Source organism: Psittacula echo (assembly GCF_963264785.1).
Source record: "Psittacula echo genome assembly, chromosome: 7".
Lineage (NCBI taxonomy): Eukaryota > Metazoa > Chordata > Aves > Psittaciformes > Psittacidae > Psittacula > Psittacula echo.
Genome location: NC_137740.1, coordinates 37,666,378 through 37,688,384, shown reverse-complemented (window position 1 = coordinate 37,688,384; position 22,007 = coordinate 37,666,378). Strand labels below are relative to the sequence as shown.

At 40.1% G+C, this 22,007-nt stretch overlaps 2 protein-coding genes across 2 annotated transcripts; one reads left to right on the top strand and one right to left on the bottom strand.

Moving 5' to 3' along the window:
• Nucleotides 1–7,632: 7,632 nt before the first annotated feature.
• ARL14 (ARF like GTPase 14) lies at nt 7,633–8,217 on the bottom strand (the record flags this gene model as incomplete). The annotated part of the gene is made up of 1 exon (XM_080623640.1): nt 7,633–8,217. One exon carries the CDS (start codon nt 8,215–8,217, stop codon nt 7,633–7,635), a length of 585 nt encoding a protein of 194 aa, XP_080479766.1.
• A 7,352-nt stretch (nt 8,218–15,569) lies between these two features.
• B3GALNT1 (beta-1,3-N-acetylgalactosaminyltransferase 1 (Globoside blood group)) lies at nt 15,570–16,472 on the top strand (the record flags this gene model as incomplete). Its single annotated transcript, XM_080624015.1, has 1 exon — nt 15,570–16,472. One exon carries the CDS (start codon nt 15,570–15,572, stop codon nt 16,470–16,472), a length of 903 nt encoding a protein of 300 aa, XP_080480141.1.
• Between the last annotated feature and the right edge of the window lie 5,535 nt (nt 16,473–22,007).

Genomic DNA, 22,007 nt, shown 5'->3' with positions numbered 1-22,007 from the left:
TAGGAACTCCACGCCTCTGTCAGATTGCCTAGATCAACCCTTTCTTTTAATGTTCATTACTACTTTTTATATTAAAGTCTCCTTTCAGTCATGAACTGGTATTCAAGGCTCTTATAAACTACTGCCAACTTAATATATATATAAAAATAACATTAATGGCAATTCCAGTTTAGGAACACATCATTATAAACTATAGAGTAAGCGTTGCCCTTTCTTCATCTTGATTATCTGAGTTTGTGAGACAGATATGATGGCATTTTGTAGTGTTCCTGCAGGAGAATAGTGCTGCAGGCATGGAGAAGGAGCGGTGAGACCATTGAGGGGTGAAGCCAGACTGGGAGGACAGCAGTTTGTTTTTTCTGGATGCTGTAACAACCAACAGAGTTTATTTTGCTGTATACTACATTTGGGTAGACTATGAATAACACTCATCCGCAATCTAGGAAGTGGAAAACTGATGTAAAGCTGGCTTGCATGCCCATCTGTCGCACGCATATTGAGACAGACCCACCCAATGATTTATTCTTGAGACATAGCTGATAGTGTGCATTTCACTGTAATGGCAAAAATAGCTTTTTGGTAAAATTGAAAAAGCAAAGTACTGAAAGAAAGAGGGACAAGGGAAAGGGAAGAGGCAAGTGGGTCCTCAGTTGCCTCCCCAGGCTCCTTTCCACAGTAACAAGCTAGTTTTCCTTTGGATCCACTTGACCCACTGTTGACTACTCCTGCTTATAATGCTGTTAGTGCTGACTAGAGCACACTTTGATCAGGAGCATGTGTTGCATGCTAACAATTTGTTAAGCTTTAGACATCTATATTAGCAGGTTATGCTCATTAAATGTGGAAATGACTGTTGTCTGCTTGTTTGGACAGTTGAACATCACTCACTGTTAAGAAATTTGTGTTCCACAAAATGCTGCACTTTTGAAACATCTTAATGTGGAGTGAAAACAAATGCAGGTTTTACCTAAGAACAGAAATTTTAATTTAACGAATTGTTACAATGAATCAGGTTTGTAAATAGTATCTGAAAAATAAGTCCCATCAATGTTGTAATTACAACAGCCAGTTTTGTTTAAAAAATGAGGTACAAAATTTTTAGCTGTGTGGTTTGAACCTCTGGAACAGAGAGCTCTCAAGCTCATGTTGTTACCATCTGACTTCACAACCAAGTAGTTTCGATTTTGTTAACTGCAGTACGCCTCATACGCCACAAGATGTCTCAGTGCGGAAATGCTGAACTATAGAAGTGTTTTTGTCGTATTACTCAACTGAGGTAAAGGTTTTCTGCTATTTGGCTTGGGTTTTCTTTAATATTTGACAGGGGCTTTTTAGCAGCACAGGAGAAATAAAAGTATATAGAAATTTACCGTTAGTGTAGGCAAAAAAATGTTATTTTAAAGGGTCAATGAGCCAAATGACTCATTGGAAAATCTTAACCTTCAAAAAGGAAAGGCTCAGTGTATAGCCTTTAATAGAAGGTGATTGCCAAAAACTGGGAATGTATTCTGATCTAGGTTAAACGAAAGAGCTATTTGAAACTACCGTATTTAATTTCCACAACATTTGATTTTAATAAGATGTTACATATTTTTAATTACTCATGTTCAGGATTAGTATTGTTTAGAGTTACTATAAGGTGCCAGTTATTTGCATAGTATTTTTTCTGAGGTTACATTATATTGGGGCTTAATGTAAATAAAATCGATGAAATATTTGCCTTCAGTATGTGATGTATGTTCAGAGAGAGTACACATGAAGTTACATATGTGAGCATAAATAGGAATGCTAGCCTACATTAAATGTTAATTTTAAAATAAGAGAAGGCTTCTTAACACACTGTTATCATGAGAGGGGAATGCAAAAGCCACTCAAGAACTGATGGCTGGAATGTGATTTTTTGTTTGTTTGTTTGTTTTCTATTACTTCATGTATCTGCACACAATTAGAACTAGGTTTGTCTTGAGAATTTTTCTCACCTATTTATCCTTTCTTTGTCGTTTTCCATAGTATTTCTTTAGCTTATCATCACTTACTTCCCATCCTGCTTAACTTAGTACATACTTTTTCATAGCATACAATTTCTTATTTTGTTTTACCTTTTTAGATAAAAAGAGTCATTCATGCTGGATTTGTATGCACTCATGTTGATCTGCAACATGCGTAAATAACTGATGAATACGTAAGCATTCATACTCTGAACAGCTAGATGCATTTTAGGTATATTGAACCTTGCATTGTAAATCCTCAGCAAAGGGAAAATGTGAATTTAGTCAAAAGCCATTGCACTGGGTGGTGAACACATGCAATGATAGTGGCCAGTAGGAAGGTCTGGGTGTGAGACCTAGCAGATGAGGAGACTGATATTCATGTATCATTACAGGGGTCAGGCTGTTTGAAGAACGCCTTTACGTTTGGTTTTGCATCCAAATGGTATGGAGGATTGTCACATGAATCTGTAACAGTCCTAAACCAAAACAGAACTTTTCAGAATTATGGATCAGTTAAGAGAAGGCTGAAAGCCTAGCATTCTTTAGGGATTAATGGACATGCTTAGATAAAGTAACTGAAAACTACTGATTAAGGCACAGTTACAACTTTAACAGCCAAGCACAATTGTGCTTGGGAGATTAGCCTTTGTTTGGATCAATGACATTGTTGTTGCAGTTCCCAACTTTGTTTGCTAAAAAGAAAAAATACACATGGCTCAGATTTCAGTTAGATGGTTTATTTAAACTTACAAAATTACTTTTTTTGTCAGATAATCCACAAGATTCAGGCTCCTTATAGCAGTAATATAAGGTCTAGAAACCCTTCTCATCAGTCAGGCAGTATATGAAACACAGAACAAAATTATGATTTTTGCACCAAAGCAAGCACATTCTCAGGCTAAATGGGAACAGATGAATAAATGTGGTGAAAAGAAGGAAATAATAAAATTATTATGAGAATACTCATCAAAAGAGAGGGGCCAGGGCCCTGCCTAACAGCTATTGTCAGGATTTTTGCATACATCATGGGAAGGGAATGTTTTAAGGAACAAACTGAAAGAAACCAATGAAATGGTTTTATAAATGTGTTTAGGTAATTGCAAGTGTAAAAAGGAGCATAAGAGTAAGCACAAGAACGCTCAATGACAAGCTAATAAAAAGACCAGGAAAGCTGGTATCACCATTTTGGTAACTGGGGAAGGACAAGAGAAGTGAGGAGTCACTGCTGTGCAGAGACCTGCAAGTGTAAATGCATAGCTAGGGAGTGGGACCCAGAGGTGATAGAGGGTGAGGGGAGGTGTTTCCTGAGAGCAGCCCAATTTAGCGATAGATGACTGCAAACACATTGTGGACAAGCAGCACAAAAACATCTATCCCAGCTAAAGAACAGAATTTTGTAGAAACTGAAATACAGGCTAACACACACTTTGTTAAAATTAGATGTGTTCAAAATAAGATGTGTTTGGACTTGTTACTGTTTTATGAATTTATATTTGCAAATGGAACCTGCAGTAATGTGTGTGCTTTGGAAATAGGGCCTCCGCCCTCAAGAGTTTACATCCTAAATTACAGAGACTTGTATAATCTAGCTTGCATGATCCGATGAGATATATGTCCAGAATTCTTGTGCTGAATAGCAATACTTGAGCTAATTACAAATGGAAGAAGTCTAATTGTAGCAGTACAGAACTCAGCATGGGTCATTTACTTTGAGAAGAAAGCCCGCTTCAAGCAGTTTAATATGCATACAGCGCTTCAAAGTATTGTCTTCACCTGCAGTTGGTTTAGAACTTGTTTGAGATATGGAAGTCTTTCCTTTGTTTCAGTTAACTTGTCAGAAATGAGGAGATGGCAACAGACACCTTTTGAGTAACTCACCCACCTCTACATATCTGGTATTGAAAAAGCCTTGTCCTGCATTCCTTATATACTACACTTCCCTCTGATTCTGCAGAGCATTCAGTAACTGGGAGAATTTTCTCCCAGGCGAAGAAGGAGGGAGTGTTCCTATCCAAATTTGCAATGGTTTCTTATGCTGCTCCACACCTTCCCTTAAAGTGGCTTTTCATCCCACTGGAATGGGATGAGCTCAGAAAGCTCATGATGATGTTGTACCATAGTAATCTTATCAATGAGTGGTCAAAAGGACAGTGCCCCATTCTCTGGATTTGTCAGCTTTTAAATGGTCACATCCAAACACATCCCAGGGGATAATCTCCTTGAGAGGGCAGGGAATACAGCATGCCTCATGTTTCACAGATCCTACCCTTTGTGTTTCACAATCTTGGATATGTACCATTTATTTATTCAGGGATGACTGTGCTTTCAGCAGAAATCAAAAGGTACAGCAAACTCATTGTAAGAAATATTAGCAGACACTGGAGGACTTGCACACTTCAGCCACAATATAGCTGTAGTGCTTCCACACTTCATCACAGTTGCACAAGACTGCCAGTATGCATCCATAAAAAAATGCCAGAAACACCAGGGTGATCTGGGTGTGATACTAGGAAAGCTAATGAAAAAAGTTCCAAAAAATGAAGCAATACAAGTAGCTGGGGGAGCAATCATAAACTCTTTACTACCCTTCATTCATCCCATGCAAATTTTTGAACTCACAGACTTTGGTTACACTGCCAAGGGAAGCAGCAGTCTCCATATTTGGATTTTCTCACACCTCAAAGCATCTTAACCCTTCAGACATCCTAAAATTGTTTTTAGTGAGCAACCTATATAAGTTCTAAATAATGAAAAAAACCCAGCTTGTCCAGGAACAAATTATGCTTATGATATTGTGGATCATGTTTTTAGCAGAAGTAGAATTCCCCTTTGTTATGCCCTGAAAAACAGAGACAATTCTGCTTATTACATTGTTCAGCCAAGTAGTCAAAAGATCTAAAACTCTCCATAGCAGAATGAAGCTGTTAAATGCCTTTGTAACTTCCTTGCTGTTGATTTCACCATGCAACATGTGATGGGATCCTTCCCAAAATATGCTGAGTAGTCAGAGTGATTCTTTACTCCAGGTGCAGAAAGGTAATTTTTAGCAGTGGGTTTTCTATCCTCTACCTTTTCTTCCTAAAGGAGCCCCTAGGTACACTACTCATGGAGTATAGAAAAAGACCAACTAGCTCCAGGAGCAGAAGATCTAATTAAGCCTGGGCTCTGTGGATTTATGTCCTCTTGTAGGCTCTTTTGCAACTAAACCAGAACATTTATCTCCTCAGGGATTAATCTTTTGTATCTTATCAGCCTTGCCTTCATGGGGGCACCAGTATGGTCACTTTTCTCTATATCACTAATTTTTTTAATTAAACTTTCAGGCATATAATTCCCTTGAGAACCTGTTCCTCTGTCCAACTTCATTGATATTTATTTAAAGCTCAGAAATTATTCAGAAAGATAGACGTCTCCATGGGCAGATGAAAAAGGCAGGGCTTCACTTCTTTAGGAAACCAATCTCTTAGAAAAATCCATTTTTAAATACTTGATATTCTGTAAAGTGAATAAAGTTTATTTATTTCTTTTGAATCATAATGTGAAATATTCTCTTCAAGTCAATGTGAGTATCATTTAATCTAATTTGATAATCTGGAGAAGGGACTGTGTGCCTGAAAGCTTATTATCCTTTTTAGCTAGATCAACTGGTCTATTATACTACTTTATTTCCCACTCAGAACTTGCTGCTTGTCTAATTAGAGACCCTGGTGCACTCTCATTAAATCTTTCATGAAGTGTTTCTCCCTGAGGAAATCCTGAGGCCAATGAACTAGATTCAGATTTATGATAGAAACGGTTAGATTAAACTAGCGGGAGAATTCAGTATGTAACATACAAGTGCAAATGTTCATAAATGTATTTATCTGAAATGTCACATTTTTTAACACTGAATCATTTTGTTTAGAAAACTAATGTTCCCATTGTTGCAGACTTTTAAAAATTTTTTGGGGACAGAAGATGATATTTTATATTGTGCCTAAATCATCAGAGTGGGCAATGACAAATCTAAATACGTGCTCTCCTTTTAGAAATGTAGTCTCAACATGACTCAGGTTTTAGCCCATGGTAATTACTGCCAGTATTCACAACAGCTTCTATTGGGAAACCTCTTGTTTACTATTCCAGCAAATTCATCTGATGATTTTTTTGTCTTTGAATAATATGTGCATGAGACAACACGGTACATCTGGGGGCTCTTCTTGCTGCTTCACCCTTCTATAACTTGAAAATCCTGCCTGTTTATTAGTAAGAACTAAATGTAAATTTCTTACGTGAGTTATTTGGCATAATAATTTTGCTTCAAGAGAAAGACTCACAGCTGACCCTTACCACAGCTTTTTCAGAGTGCACAACTGGGAAGTTCACTTTGCCAGGGGACTACTGAGGCACAGAGTGATTAAATGACTTGCCCATGGTCAAAGACTGTGGTAGATGTAGGGGAAAAAAGATAATCTAGCTATTTAAGTGAGCATCCTAACCACTGGAGCATCCTTTATCTGCTGACATCGCTCAGAAGGCAGAAATAATGGAGTTGGATTTTCTGGGGCTGTATAACCAATAATTAGATGGTCTCTTTTCTCTTGCTTTTAAAAGAGCAGGGCCTATTAACTTTTCAGCCTTAGTGCTTAACCTGTTTCTGTGGCTGATACAGTTCAATTAGTCTTCTAGTTATCAATCCTTCATTGCTTTAATGGCATTCAGAATAACAATTCACTCCTTTATCCATCAGGAAATCTGCACAGAAATTACATTTGGAATTTTTTTTATACATAGTGTAGTAATAGTATTAGCAACTTTGTGCCACTTCTGTAAAATTTAATCAAATATAAATTTATCAATAACAAAATTTCAGGTGGCTTTAGTACAGGCAAGACAGGATCCATCAAGATCCTGCCTGCTTCAACCAAGGAGCCAATCCCCCCCATTCTTCCCCTTTTTATCCCTCACCCCAAACCAATGGGGATCAGCACTACCTTCCAATGCTCTGACTGGACAGCAATGCAACGGTGCAGAAAGAAAGAAATTGGTACATAGAAACCTGCAACAGAGGGACATCAACCTCCACCTTACAGACAGCACTGTACCTCATTGCGGTCTGTGACTCGATAAAGAGCAGATCCTGTTAAAACCTGTTTGGAGCAATGGTTCTAGAATGCAATAATATCCCACAACTATTTCAGATTCATAGGTTTATTTCTAGGAAACTAAGAGTTTAAGATCTAAAACGACTACATTTTCACATGAGAAATACATCCACAGAGCATTTATTAAATCCCATGATTTATCATAGCATGACTTGGCTATTTTACATCTTGAGAAAATTACTTGATTTAAGCATTCTAAGCACTGCTCACCCATTTTGTTTCCACATGCTAAAATGCAGAAGATCAGCTCCACCTTTTTCATCATTCAACAGCCACACTTCCCAGCTGAATAAATTGAGTATATTATCACTGATAAAATGCAGCGAGTAGTATCTCAGAAGCATCTGTGGGTATAACAGTAAAATTTAATATTGTTGTAGTTCTTTCTAAATATTTACTTCTAAGAGTTCTCCAGAATCCAGTATTTTCAGATTTAGTCTGTCCAACAAAATACATTGATTGACATTCACCAGATCCTAATTTGATTACAGAAATTCTTACAGTGTTTTGCTTTCCTTGAAGATGGTAGAAGTCTCCTTTAATCTGCTGTAGTGTTTTACAAACATGGTTAGCTTTCTGAGTGCTTCGGACAAACCTTCTCCTGTGATGGCACAACAGGGCTGCACATACCAATTCCTGTCACTGCAATACTTCTTCATGTTAAATCTCCTTGTTATTTCCTCAGCGTTCAGAGCCCCAGGCAAATCCTGCTTGTTAGCTAGCATGATGACTGGTACCCGTTTTAGAAATTCATTCTTTAAAATGAGTTCAAATTCTTTCTTTGATTCTTCCAGACGTTGCTTATCAAAGCTGTCCACAACATACAGCAGTCCATCTGCATTTTCCAGGAAATTGCACCAAGCCTGTCTCATTTTCTGTTGTCCTCCAACATCCCAAAATGTCAATGTAAAATCCTTCCCAGTTTCAATCATGTCAACATTAAAGCCAATTGTTGGAATTGTTAAAAAAACATCGTTAGACTTGAACTTGTACAGCAGCGTAGATTTCCCAGCAGAATCAAGTCCTAACATCGGTATATTGGCTTGTTTGACTGTGGAGTGTTTGGCATGCTGGAGGCCCATTTCTGCTGCGGTCGTCTCTAGGCAGCCTTTAAAGCTGGAATTCTGTCTCTTGTGAAGCCAGTTTTCCTCAGTAAGATGTCTTTCTTCCCCTGTCAGATGAAGCACAAAGAGTGCAGAAGAGGAAGGGGAAGAAGCAGCTTTGCACTATGGGAAGTCAATGAAGGCTCTGTATAAATACATGCTGGCTTTTATCAACTTGATAATATACTTGATAGTATTTATGAAGGTGTACTGTTCAGTGCCAAGCCTGTGTGGGTGGAGCAACTATGAGTAACGTGCCAATTGGTCACAAGCACAAAGGTTATAGAGTCTTCGAACATGTTTGAACAGTGAACCGCACCTCCATAAGCATTTAAGAACTCTTTACATTATATTTTGTGTGCGGAACCTGCAGCAGCCTGGTTGTGATCCCTAACCCCAAGGGCCAGGGAACCGCTACCTGTCTGCCCTATTCCAGACAACCCAGTGTCATAGAACTGTAGAATCCCAGGTTGGAATGGACCTCAAGGATCATCTGGTCCAACCTTTCTAGGCAAAGCATGGTCTAGACTAGATACCCCAGCACCCTGTCCAGCCAGATCTTAGGAGTGTCCAGTGTTGGGGAATCCACCACTTCCCTGGGGACATTATTCCAATGGCTGTTTTCATTGTGAAAAATTTGTGTCCAACTGGAATCTTCCCAGGATTAACTTGTGCCCATTACCCCTCATCTTTTCCATGTGACTCCTTGTAAAAAGGGAGTCTCCATCTTCCTTGCAGCTGCTCTTTCAATACTGGAACATGGTAATAACGTCTCCCATGAGACACCTTTTCTTAAGGCTAAACAAACCCAGTTCTCTCAGACTTTCCTCATGCGGCTTTCCAGTCCATGGATCATCTTTGCGGCCTTTCTCTAGACCCTTTCCAGCTTATCCTCAGCTTTCCTGTATACTGGGGACCAAAACTGAACACAGTATTCTAGGTGCAGCCTGACATAAAGATAAAAGATAAATCCCTTTATGTCTGCATCTGTTCTCAAAAAGAAATGAAATATAAACACAGCCAGTAAGGAATGAAAATCTTACTTTTTTTCCATACTTAGTAACTCACAGAATGACAAGGAACCTGATTTATTGGTGCATCTCACCTTCCAGCAGCAAATTAATATCAAGTGTGATCTCTAATGTGTGACTACATGGGCACATGGACTCGAACAAACTGTAAGACAATTCCACTGATAACTGCTCTGCTCTATCTGGCTGCCTCGACTCCGCCAACTGCTCCTCTGCCCACCCCTGAAATTGTCCTCTTAGATTCCCTTGTCGGAGTTGTAAACTGAGCGAGTTATGTTTATATGGACAAGTTTAAATGCACTCAGTGTGGTGGAGCCTAAATAGAGACCTTACGATCTGGTCATTATTGAGATTCAGTTACCTGAAATCAACAGTTTCTGTTCACTTCCTTATGCTCTATTCCATTGTTGCCTGCTGATCTAAGATGATTTCCCTCAGGAAAGGAACCAACGCAGGAAAGCAACAGAGTCTTGATTAAAATATTTTTTTTTTTTTTTTTGGCTGCATTCTAAATAGTAATCATAGAATCAGAGAATGGTTTCGTTTGGAAGGGACCTTAAAGCTCATATATAGTTCCAACCTCCCTGCCATGGGCAGAGCACCTTCCACTAGACTAGGCTGCTCAAAGCCCTGTCCAACCTGGCCTTGAACACTGCCATGGATGGGGCAGCCATACCTTCTCTGGGCAATCTGAGAGTTGCTGTGCTAGTGTCTCACCACCCTCATAGTAAATAAAATAAGAATAAAAAAAGAGGAGATAAGAAATTTAGTCTAATATCATTGAATCCGTATTGAGCCTCCATGTTATTGACAGTTAGCAGATCTACATTGGGCTGGCTTGATGCATCCTGAGTACTACAGTACTGGTTTGCCCTCATACCCAGCTGCATTAGTATTAGTTACCACCATTCATCTTTGCTCTAGAAAGTACATAATCAGCAAAAAGATGGGAAGGTCTCCTGGCCACATGGGCTGCTGATGGGTAGGGTAATCATTTCAATAATTACAACACTGGTTGCTCAGCTATCACACATGTTGCATAAAATAAACCTCAGTCTTGACAGACAAGTTGTAGTCTGTTTTCTCTTGAAGCTGAAAGGGTTGTACCAGCAGTAACCAGGGGCAACAAAAGATTACTGTGACATACTCACTGTTGTAAGTTCTTCATATTTAATAACACGGATAGGTTATGTGTAGAGTTTTTTTCAGAAGCAGGTCAGGATGTATTAAACCAGAGAAGAAAGTGTATGCATTTCTTTCTATGTATGTGGATGAATCAAAAAATGGGGAGACAGGAAACTCTGTGAAACACACTGTTAGCGCAGCCAAAGGAACCAGAATTCCCTGCAAAACAGCATGCTGTTTCCTTGAAATAGAGCTATCTTGATCATAGGCAAAACCTCCCTCCTGTGCCAGCGAGAGGATGGATGGCTCACTTCTGAGGGACTGCGCTTCAGTTCTCTGCACTGTACATTTGCTCCCGCTGTATTTTGGTATTTATTTGATATTTATGGTTGCATAAATATAGTTATTATTTTATATTTATGGTTGCAACTATTACTAACTCAGATTATTGCCTTAAAGAAGCGATTAAGCAGTATCTGACTTTTTTGTAAGCTAATTACATTTGCTTCTAGGACAGAACAGCTTCTGGAGACTCTGGCTTCAAAGTTTTTAACTGTACTCGAGTCAAACCTGAGTTTGGCTCAGAGCAAGATTTAGTGATGCAGAGCCACTCCCAGAACCGATTTCCTGCGTTGCTTTGTACACCAGGAGGAGATCAGAGCCACGCTGTAGTCAGCTGCACATGATGCAGCATGATGCAGCCTCCTGCTTGCAGGTTCTGTATCTATTTGCACCTAAAGGTGAGCGTTTGAAAGAGTGAGAAATCTACCTTTGATTTGTCCAAAGGTGTATTTGCTTTCCCGGGGTGAGGCTATCTTGCTTATGTAGGGTCTGACTAAACATTCAGTTTAAAACCCCCAGAGTAATAAAACTGGAACAGCTGGTTTAGCATCGATTATTCAAACTCAAACTTTGCACAATAAACCTTTTGTAAACTCTGCAGCTTTAACGGTAACCTGTGTAGGTTCCTAGGCTGTCCAGGCAGGATATTCCACCACGGCTGCATGCTTTGGTAATGTTACAAAATGTAATACAGCCATTTATGGAAGCTGGGGGTGAGCCCTCACCATGATTAATTCCAGTAGCTAAGGCAAGAGAACAAGTTCCATTTGAAAAGGCCCGTCTCTTCTTTCCTGGAACCTGTACACTTCAATCCCATAGCCGACTGTGCTGTGGGTACAGCCTGTAAAGAGCAAGTAGCGGTCGGAGCCCCCCCTCCGGGGCTGCGAGCGCCGGCCCGCCCCTGGCCTCCCTGCGGGGAAGACGAGGCGCCCCAGCGGGAAAGCGCCGGCGCGGCATGTCTCAGGCCCTAGGAGGGGCCTCCCGCCCGGCTCACGACTCCCCGCTCAGCTGCCCTGCGGAGGAGGCGGAAAAGGAGGCGGGTGTTTCTGCGGTACGCGTGGCGGCCACACATCCCCTACTCACCCAGAGCGGGGCCGGCCATCCCGAACCAGACCCGACGGCGTGGCTGCGAGGAAACGCAGGCGCTATCAGAGGGAGGAGTGATGCCCTGCCCCACCTGGCCGGCGGGCGTGGGGCGGCAGCAGCCCCGGACGACACGGTAACGGCTACGGCGGGCGGAGGAAGGGGAGGGTGACATCGCGCTCCTCGCGGCGGGGCGCGATGAGGTTGAGGGTGTGCGCGGCCTCCCGGGCAGCCCCGCCACTGACAGCCAGCCCTGACGGCGGGTCAGGAGGCGGCGGGAGTTACTAACGCATGTGCTCCGTTGCAGTTTTCCTACATTTGCTTTCAGGTTGGTCACTTTTCTCTGTCAGCATAATCTCAGACTCTTACCATGTAGGGCCAGCAGGCTGCGAGCTTGGAAGCAAATGAAAGTATTTCCCTGAAAGCAGCAGTTGTTGCCCTTGCTTTGCTCCTGCTGAGTATCCCAGCAGCTGGAAGGACTGCAACTGCGCCAACTCCAGGCAAAAGCTCAGCTTTTAGACCTCACTTCTTCAGACTCATTGCTTTGGTTTAAGCGTTTGAAATAGGGAGTGAAGAGCACAGCCCTTATCGAGGGCGGTACTCGGATTTCTCCTTTGCTTTGCCCTTTTGTTCTTTTTTTGCCTGTATTTGCAGAGTTCTCACTTAATGATGCTGGAGGATGGCTGCCTGTATGTTGAATCCTCAGCGTTGCAAAGCCAGCTGTCATGTTTTAGGGAGTGTAGTTTCCACCCCATGACCATTCTAAAAGCTGTGTTGTGGTGAACCTTTGCTAGCTTGCGAACTGTTTAGCCTGTCACTGGAGAAATGAGACTAAGAAAGAGAGCAACAAGGTTTGTGGAGACAGGACTTTGGCCTCCTCGAGAGTCACACAGCAAAAAAAGTGCTTTACACTGCTTGTCCCCGATGCCCTGTGGCTGTTCCTAAGGATACAGAATCTTTACGATTCCGTCTTGCATAGTGTGGGCAAAGGACCTGAACTGATGATTTATTTTCCCAGATTTTTTATTGCGTAGCAGCTCAGGTCGCAGTTCTGTTGTTCAGAATGTCATGTAATCAGTCTTTTCTGTCAGTAAAAAATCAAAATACTGATAAGCAGATTTTTTTTTTCATTAGGTAGTCAAGAACTGATCAAAATTTTGATGTAATTTACTTTGAATTGATCATCAAACCCCGAGAAGTGTTATTTATATAAAATCAAATACTTAAGTACTGATACGTAACTAAGGTTGTTTTCTTCCAGTATGTGTTTTTCATATTGTTAACTGAGAGTCAGGTTGGCATATATAAAGAGAGAAGAACTGAGCATTTTTATTACTTTTTTCTTTCCATAAAACTAGGGATTAAATACCAGATTGGCAACTCTCTGAAGGGTTTTTTTTTCAGTTACAATCAACTTCCCTAAATGCAGTTTGAGCAGCCTCAATGATAATTTCCTTTGCACTTGCAAACTTCTGTGCTGTTTTACGTGCATATGTTTAATCCATATGGAGTGAATTGAAAATGAGTGAATTCAAGTGAATGAGCGTGAAAACTCTAAGGTTTTGTGTTTTTATAAGGCAGGACATCAGTCACATTAGGAAGTTCTTAATAACATGCTAATCTGTGGTTATATTAGGTACCTTTGGTGCAGGGTTGACTCCTGATTGTCACTTGGTATTTTTAGAGTAACTCAGCCTTGAAAGGGATCAGTCTGAAATTATTTTCTTTAAATAGCTATTTGCATAAAATGCTTTAATGCATTTTAAGTGATGTGCTTTGTGTCGTCAGTGAAATGTGCTCCAAATGCTTCCTTTAAAGGATCATTCATTTAAAGTCAGATCATACCCAGAAATACAAGGCAGGTGGGCTCTGGCAAATCAAATCCATCTAAATTCTAGCATGCTATGTTGGGGTTTGGATTTATTTTTTTTTTTAATATAAAACATTTACAAGCCGTGCAGTGATCTTTGTGAAGTTATAGTAATTAATTGTGCTGTGAAATTGAACCTTTCATCACCTTTACTGTGTCTTTGTGGATACTTTACAGCACAGGGTAAACATTATTACTGCAAACATTAGAAATCATTTGGAACTCCCATGGTAAGACATTGTAATTATTTTGGCTTAAAGATATCTACACAGCATACATAGTTTTCACGAGTAGAGTAAAAGTAAGCACTGCTAAGTGGAGGGTGCAGGCCTGAAGTTCTATTTTTACATTTAGTTTTGGCAAGATGAATTGATGCGAGTATCTAATCCTGACACTGTAGTAGTGTCTTCAGGGGTTTATACCTGTGCAGTTCGGAGTCTGGACCAGGACATGTCTGTAATCAAAAAATGGCTTTGGTTTGTCTTCGTCTCCAGTGCCAACTGTGGTTTTTGGTCTGTGTGGTGTGCCTGATGGAACTGAGAAAATCCATTGCTTTTTTTGACAGATGGGTAGGGTTTTGCATAAAAATAATGCAGATGGAATTACTTCTTTAAAACTTAAGTAGATGGAAGTAGTAGGCAGATTTTGTAGTGTCTTGTTTGTTTAAGTGGAAAATATTAATTTACAAAACTTCTGTAAGATTTGAAATTCATGGGCTGCAGTGGATTCCCCACTGCTCCCATTATGCCCCACTGCTCCCATTATGCCAGATGTAAAGCTGCCATGACAAAGTTGGTTGCGATGCCCCTTTACTCAATCTCTTAGAATCATAGAATGGTTTGGGTTGTAAAGGACCTTAAGGTCATCTAGTTCCAACCCCTTTTGCCACCTCCTTTGACCTGCTGGTCACATTTCTTTTGATGCAGCCCAGGATACAGTTGGCTTTCTGGGTTGCAAGTGCGCACTGCCGGCTCATGTTTAGTTTCTCGTCGACCAAATAATAAGCACCTATTAAAAAATAAATGATTGCTGTTCAGTGTTGTGTGTTGTGAAAATAGCCATTTCTTGGGTGGTGTAAGAGCTCTGTCTGTCAAGATACATTTGTGTTAGCATGTCTGTGGCTGTGATGTTGTTCATAAGGAAGCTGATTTTTCTCTTTCTCCTCCATCACCTCTTCAATTTGGAACAAGTAGATGTCCAGCTGTTAAAAAAGAGATGAAATATTTGCTTGTACTTCTCTTTTTACCTGCTTTCTTGGCCAATTTGCTCCAGCTTATCAAAACCAGTAGGAATTCCTTGCTTTAAAATAAATCACAATTTTTTGAAGCCTCTGAACATCAATTTGCTGAGCACTTTGTCGCAGTTGGGTTTTGTTCAGGGTATTCCTCCCTCAAGATTTAATTGAGTCAAAGAAATTGTGCTGAGATCTCTGGGGTCATAGTGCTTGCTGTGTGATCAGATTTACATAGGGGGAATTTCCAGGATGAAAGTCAGGGGATCTAAGTCCACACTGTGCTCAGGAGTCGCTCTGTGGTCTGCTTATACTCATTTCTGGAGTACAGCAGCAATTCCTGGTGTGCAGGGTGCCATATGTAACAGCTGGACCAACGGGTCTGGTATTTGTCTTCATTATATTACAGCACATGCTCAACTGACACTTGACAAGATAAGAAAAAGATAGTATTTGAATAATAGCATTCTGAAGACTACTTTTTAATTTCTTTTTCAGCAAGAAACATGCCTCAGGACTTGTGGTACGGATTTTGAAGGTCACTGACGCACTTCTGCAAACCAGTTATTGCTCAGATCCAGTTAGTGTTGTGTACAGGAGACCACTGAAATGGATTTTTTTGTTTCTTGTTGTGTTTTCTGTCACAGCAATGTGGTATGTGGCTTTTTCTTCCAACACTGTGATTGAGCATACAAACCTCATGTATTTCTATGAATATGAACCAGTTTACAAGCAACATTACCTCTTCACATTGCGGGAGCGCTTGAAATGCAAAGACATAAATCCATTTCTGGTCATCTTGGTGTCTTCACGTCCTGAGGATGTGACATCAAGGCAGGCTATCAGGATGACGTGGGGGTCTCAAAGCTTCTGGTGGGGACATCGAATTCTAACCCTGTTCTTACTAGGTCAGGATTCTCAAAGAGAAAACAATGCTGCAGCCTTGTCAGTAGAAGAAGAAAGCATCCTCTATGGCGACATAATTCGCCAAGATTTTATGGACACTTACAACAATCTTACCTTGAAAACAATCATGGCATTTCGGTGGGTCACTGAGTTCTGTTCAAACACTAGGTTCCTCATGAAGACCGATACTGATGTCTTCATCAACACTGCTAACTTGATAAAATTTCTTCTGAAGCTAAATTCATCAGAAAATATTTTTACTGGTTATCCTCTCATTGATAACTTTGCCTACAGAGGCTCTCACCAAAAAACATACATCTCGTATGATGAATATCCATTCAGGTTGTACCCTCCGTACTGCAGTGGGATGGGCTATATCCTAGATGGAAAACTGGCCCTGAGAATTTATGAACTGATGAGTCATATCAAACCTATTAAATTTGAGGATGTTTATGTTGGAATTTGCTTAAATCTGCTTAATGTGAACATCAGTATTCCGGAAGATAACCAACAATTCTTTCTTTATAAAATTAATTTTGATATCTGTAAGTATAGGCATTTGATTGCAGTACATGGCATTACATCAAGTGAAATAATCAGGTTTTGGCAGGATTTGTCATCAAACACTTCGGTTATTTGTCTTTGATTCTGTATGAACACATAAAGTGAAATGTATTCAGTGTGAAAACATCCAGGGCAACACCGAACAAAACCACAGCTGCAGAGATGGCTTCAACTGAAGGAGGGTTGCACTGCTGGGGCAAAGTGCAGTGACTGCATTTCTCTGTGACTTTCTGCTACTCTGAAATAAAGTTAGGAATTCACAAAGCACTTTTCCATGTACATAACCCTGTGCATGCAGAATACTTTGGAATACACCATCCTGACTTCCTCTGGTGCTTCTCCATGTGATCATGTGAGCTACAGGGGTTCTACCTGAATCTTCTGGAGTATATGAAATGTCACCAAGGAATAATGGTTATGCCAAGAAACTGGCTTTGGAGATGCTTCACAGATTCCTGCCTGGATTGATTTTATTGGTTTTACAAGTACATAATCCTTTGCCACTCTCAAGTATTTGTTCTATGCCCATCATGAAGCTTCTGCCACCCTTTCTCTTTCGCTATATCACCGCTGTAGTTGTCCCAAGAGTTTACACCTTCTTATTTAAATGTATCACCTCTGAAATTGCTCTGGGAGTGTTAAAAGCCTGTGGACCTTGTGGGGTCTGCAGAAGCTGATGGGAAATTCTGGGAATGGGATGCACTCAGTGTGTGTGTACCTATAGACGGATAAAACGGAATTACCTTGGTGCCTTTGGTAATGTTCATAGCCTACTAGAGGGCTAGATGCAGTGGAGTACACACGCAGTTTAGTTACTAGACATCTCTAATACATCAGGATAATCAAACCCCATGTATGTACACACCTACATGTGTGTACTTCTGCATGGGAGTTTTGGAACCACATCAGGAAGATTCACATAGATTCATTTATATCGTGGCATATTTTTTAGAAACATCTGTCTCTAAAGAGAGCTTTCTTCAAATTTTAAAATGAAAAGGTAAGAAATGCTAAGAGTTGTATTTCATAAAGAAGACAAACTACTGTATCTGTAAAGACAGGTATTTTAATCACTTTATTCATCTCAGCAAGGCCAAGTTTTCAGTAGTTTACACTTCTAATAGACAACACTACAGAATTTGCAACTGCGTTAACATAATTATTTTTGACACATCCACTACACAGTGAAGATACTATAGTTGCATCCTGTACACCTAGAATGACAGAGCACTGCCACCTTGTTTGTCCTACAGCTAGGATGGTACCATGTATTTACATTTGGCTGTCTTTCAGCTAGTCTCTTAGAGACAAATTAGAAGAGGTGCAGAAACCTCTAGTACCAAGTTGGAGGTTTTACCAGGTTTTTTGTTACATTGTGATTATGGTCAGTATTGAATTTTGCTACCTTATCATCTACTGCACATGGGCTTTTTATGGAATGACAGGAAGTGTTATGTTTTTTAGATATAAAAATGAGGTCTTGGGGACCATACTCTAGACAAGTATTTCAGATGTCACTGTTTTAAGAATGTATGTTAAGAAGGTGAATGCTTTTCAAAAATAGATTTTTTTTTTTTTTTTTTTTAAACTAAATAGCTAAAGATACAGTATTGCATAATGGAGGGAAGAATGCTCTTCTATTTCTCAAAACAGAGGTAAAACTACAGCTGTTCCTGCGGGTTTAGGATCTATTATTTGATTGTTGTACTATGATCAGATCCCGAGAGCTCTGTGAGAAATCTTTCACTTGTTCTTTGATTGTTTATACATCTTAAGGAAAATCAACCTCCTTTTCTTTTGTTATAGGCCTGCCATGTTAAATGTTAAGAAATCAGTTATTTGTCACAAGAACACTGATGCTACCACACAGTTTGTATTGCTTTTTCAAAAGAAAATAAAAAAAGTAATTATGAGAGACACTGCAATCTTCAGACGCTGGTTGGCTAAAGCAGCCAATGCTCCCGCTGAGAGACCCAGAACCCACAGTCACAGAGAGGTGGCTGTGGGCAAAACACAGCCATCACCAAGCAAGGTAATTTTTAGTATTTGTGCCCCACAATGATAATGCCAGTCATAGATTACAGGGGTTTTGCTCATACACAGTAACCTGTTTATGCCACCTGAAATTATCATGTAAAGTGATGTCAATTCTGCAAGAAATGTACGGTGTAAAATATTCCTGGTCTTGTTTTATTTAAAAAAAAAAAATTTTTTTCATTTCCAAATCTGGCTTGTATTTGAGTCTGACCTTATTATTGCTTAAAAGACTGTAAAAATTCACAACTAAGCTAAGGTTTCTGTTTAAAGCAAATATCATGGAAGTTTCTAGTGTGAGCAGCCATGCAAAAGGTAAAAAAAAAGCTTAAGAATGTGAACTAATACAAGCATTGAAGTCAGTGGTGGGCCCAAATTTTATTGCATCTGCCTACAATATTGTACTAAAACTGAAGCCTAAATCACAGGCTACGAGTTTTCTAAATACTCAGATTCTTTTTCTCCTGCAGGCAAGTGGTTCAGAAAGCTGTATTAAAGCAGAATTCCAAGCAGTTGTGACTTTGATAAAGAAGAGCATGGGGCTTTCCGACTTGAAAAACCTAATGACAATCTATTGGTCAAAGATGCTTGGAACTGCTGCTGGGTGAATCAGAGAAGAGGTTTAAAATGTAAAATTTCAAGCCTGTGCTTCCTGTATGGTATTCCAGACGAGTTAGAAAGTCAAATGCTTAAATGTTTTGTGTGTATTCTGGAACAAACAAGTTCAAAATCACCAGTGAGACAGCATGTGCTGCAAACTTTGGGGTGTTATATGTGATCAGTATCAGCGGAACATAAGACAGTTTGGAATATTCTTCTAAGCTTTGTCTCACCTTTTCTAGTTACTAGTAAAGCATTTCAGTGACAGTTCATTGCAAAAACCTCACAAATGCCTGGATGCAGAATCAAGAATGTAAATTTATCGTATTTCTTTTAAATTTAAACTAAAAACTGATAAAGGTTAACTGAATGACGTGACACTGAATTCCTGATCTGTGTCCATCAGTTACGTTAGATATATTGAAGGAGTTTGGGAGGCAGAGTTTTGCAGTAGTGAGTAGTGCGTACATTTATTATGTACTTTACAGTTTGCCTAAGACAGAGGTGGTAGGGCAAAGCTTTCTGCAGTCTCTATTAAATTAAGGTCATCAGGTTTTAATGCAGATATTGTGTATTAGGTTACTGTACTGTACTATATGTACTGTACTGTATATTTTAGATTGGATATAAGGAGGAACTTCTTTACTGTGAGGGTGGTGAGGCACTGGAATGGGTTGCCCAGGGAAGTTGTGAATGCTCCATCCTTGGCGGTGTTCAAGGCCAGGTTGGATGAGGCCTTGGGTCACATGGTTTAGTGTGATGTGTCCCTGCCCGTGGCAGGGGGGTTGGAACTAGGTGATCTTAAGGTCCTTTCCAACCCTAACTATTCTATGATTCTATGATTCTCTTAAGCTGCAAACCACAACCAAGTGCAAGTGCTCTGGGCAGGAACGAAAACGTTAAAATGAAGCTAAGCAGGTGGTTGGGTTTGGTTTTCATGTATAGTTGAGTCTGTATTTTGAAGAAACCTGAAACTGTAAAACAAAACCAGACCTACTCCACTCCACTTATATATTGAGTTTCTAAAACTCCTAAAGCCCCGTCACTTCACAGGACTAAAGAATACGTGGTCTCTCTCTCTCTGAAATGTTGTGTGTGATTCTTAGCTAAAAGCAGTATTGACCTGCAGCTCACAGGAGAAAATACTACCTGTAGTGCAGTTTGCCTTACCTGCCCTTATGGATGTTGAGACTTAGTTTTCCTCCTATAAAATAAGGTCTTAAAAATAGAACATTTACCCCCAGCACCCTCTCTTGAGATGGTTCATACATCTGAGCTTTGCCTGATGCCAGTCTTCTGACAGTTGCTGTGCAGCATGTTAGTTGCCCAGACTACATTGATACGAGTGACCTGCATGAGGTTTAGAGAGGGCGGCATGTTGGCATCACATCCATTCATCTGGGCTAGGCTGGGGCTCAGCCCAGTACCCTGCCATGCTTGGCCGGCAGCGGTCCTCCACTTAGGAGTAAAGCGCACTCTGCCATGAGCTGGCAATGCAGATAAAATCTTAAACACGCTTCTGGCTTGGAGTGAAAAAATGCTACAAACCAACCTGAAAAGGCTCTTAACCTTTGATAAGGCAGCCCTGTTGCACCGAATGGAAGTTGTCCTTAACCAAGATGGCTGCCTAAATGTTGCAGTTTTGTTATCTTGGGTGTTGTGTAGGATTTTTGTTAATAAAGCTCTGACCTGCCCTTTTAGAGTTCTAAATGTGTGGTTCATTTTCCTAATGCATCCATCTCAGTCGTTTCTGAGGGAGCATTTCCAGGTATGCTGTATAGAAGTGGTTTTACAGTCGCTTGGTGTATCCACATAGTCCTGGTTTTAAAGTTTTTGCAGACCCTCCTCCTGTTCACTTTGTACTTAACGGTTACACCATTGTTACAGTTTGCCATGTTAAAGGTAAATGGGTTTGAGCTTTATAAAAATTGATTGTACTTGTAAATCCAGCACAGCTAAGCACTGCTTACGGTTTTACTGAGCTTATGCACCTAGGAGCAATGCACCAGAGAGCAGCAGAGAGATTCAGTATGGATTGGAACTACCTTCAAAAAACTCTTCCCAAACTCTTCCTGTGACTCTTAGTGCTACCAAGATGAAAGCAAGCACAGATAAAGCACAGTTTCATCTGTATTGTTCTCGCACCCCTGCATATGGTGTATGAATTGCTGGGGAGCAATGCTTGACAGCCCTGCGTTTAGATTTCTGAAACATTATAACCAATTATTCATTTAATTAATGTGGTGGAATATGGGCTGGAGTAGATTTCTGAGCATGTGTATCCCTAGAAGTACGGATGCGTCTCCACAGGACATTTAAGAGAACAAAGGGTTGGCCATTTAAATACAGAAAAATTGCACTTTATTTATTGCTCAACTAATTCAGTGTTTTCCTTGAGCCTGAGCAGACAAGACCAAACCCAGGAGCTGACCTGCTCCTGAACCTGGGTTTCAAAACTTTACTCAAGAATTGCTCTTGATATGAGCCACTATTTACAGGTTTGGAAAGGCTTCAGCTGCTTTGACTGCACACATCCTGAATAACAGAGCATCTAACCCATCATCTGTAACTAGAGACAGCTGATACTGAGAACTTTTGGTTACCTAAGGGAAAACTTAAGTAAAACAGCTGCTACCTTTGGGAAGCGAAAGGCTGGTGAGGAAGTTTTATTCTTTTGTATAATCACTTGCTAGATGTTTCTCTGTGTAAAGTATCCGATACTATCAATATATTAATGTTATCTGAGGCAAGCATGTTACATACTCTGAGGGCAGCTGAGCAACGTAACTTCCTTATTTTCAAGGTCGAGCATTAGTGTTTACATAGGAAACCCTGTTAGTTCGAGCTGATGCAGTGCTTTAGTACTAACTTCTGCATTCCAAACGCTTCATGACTATTTATTGTTAAATTTTACCTTATGTAAATGGTATAATACTGTAATGACCTTATCAGTGGTTTGGTACTGACCTTATGTTCACAAGTT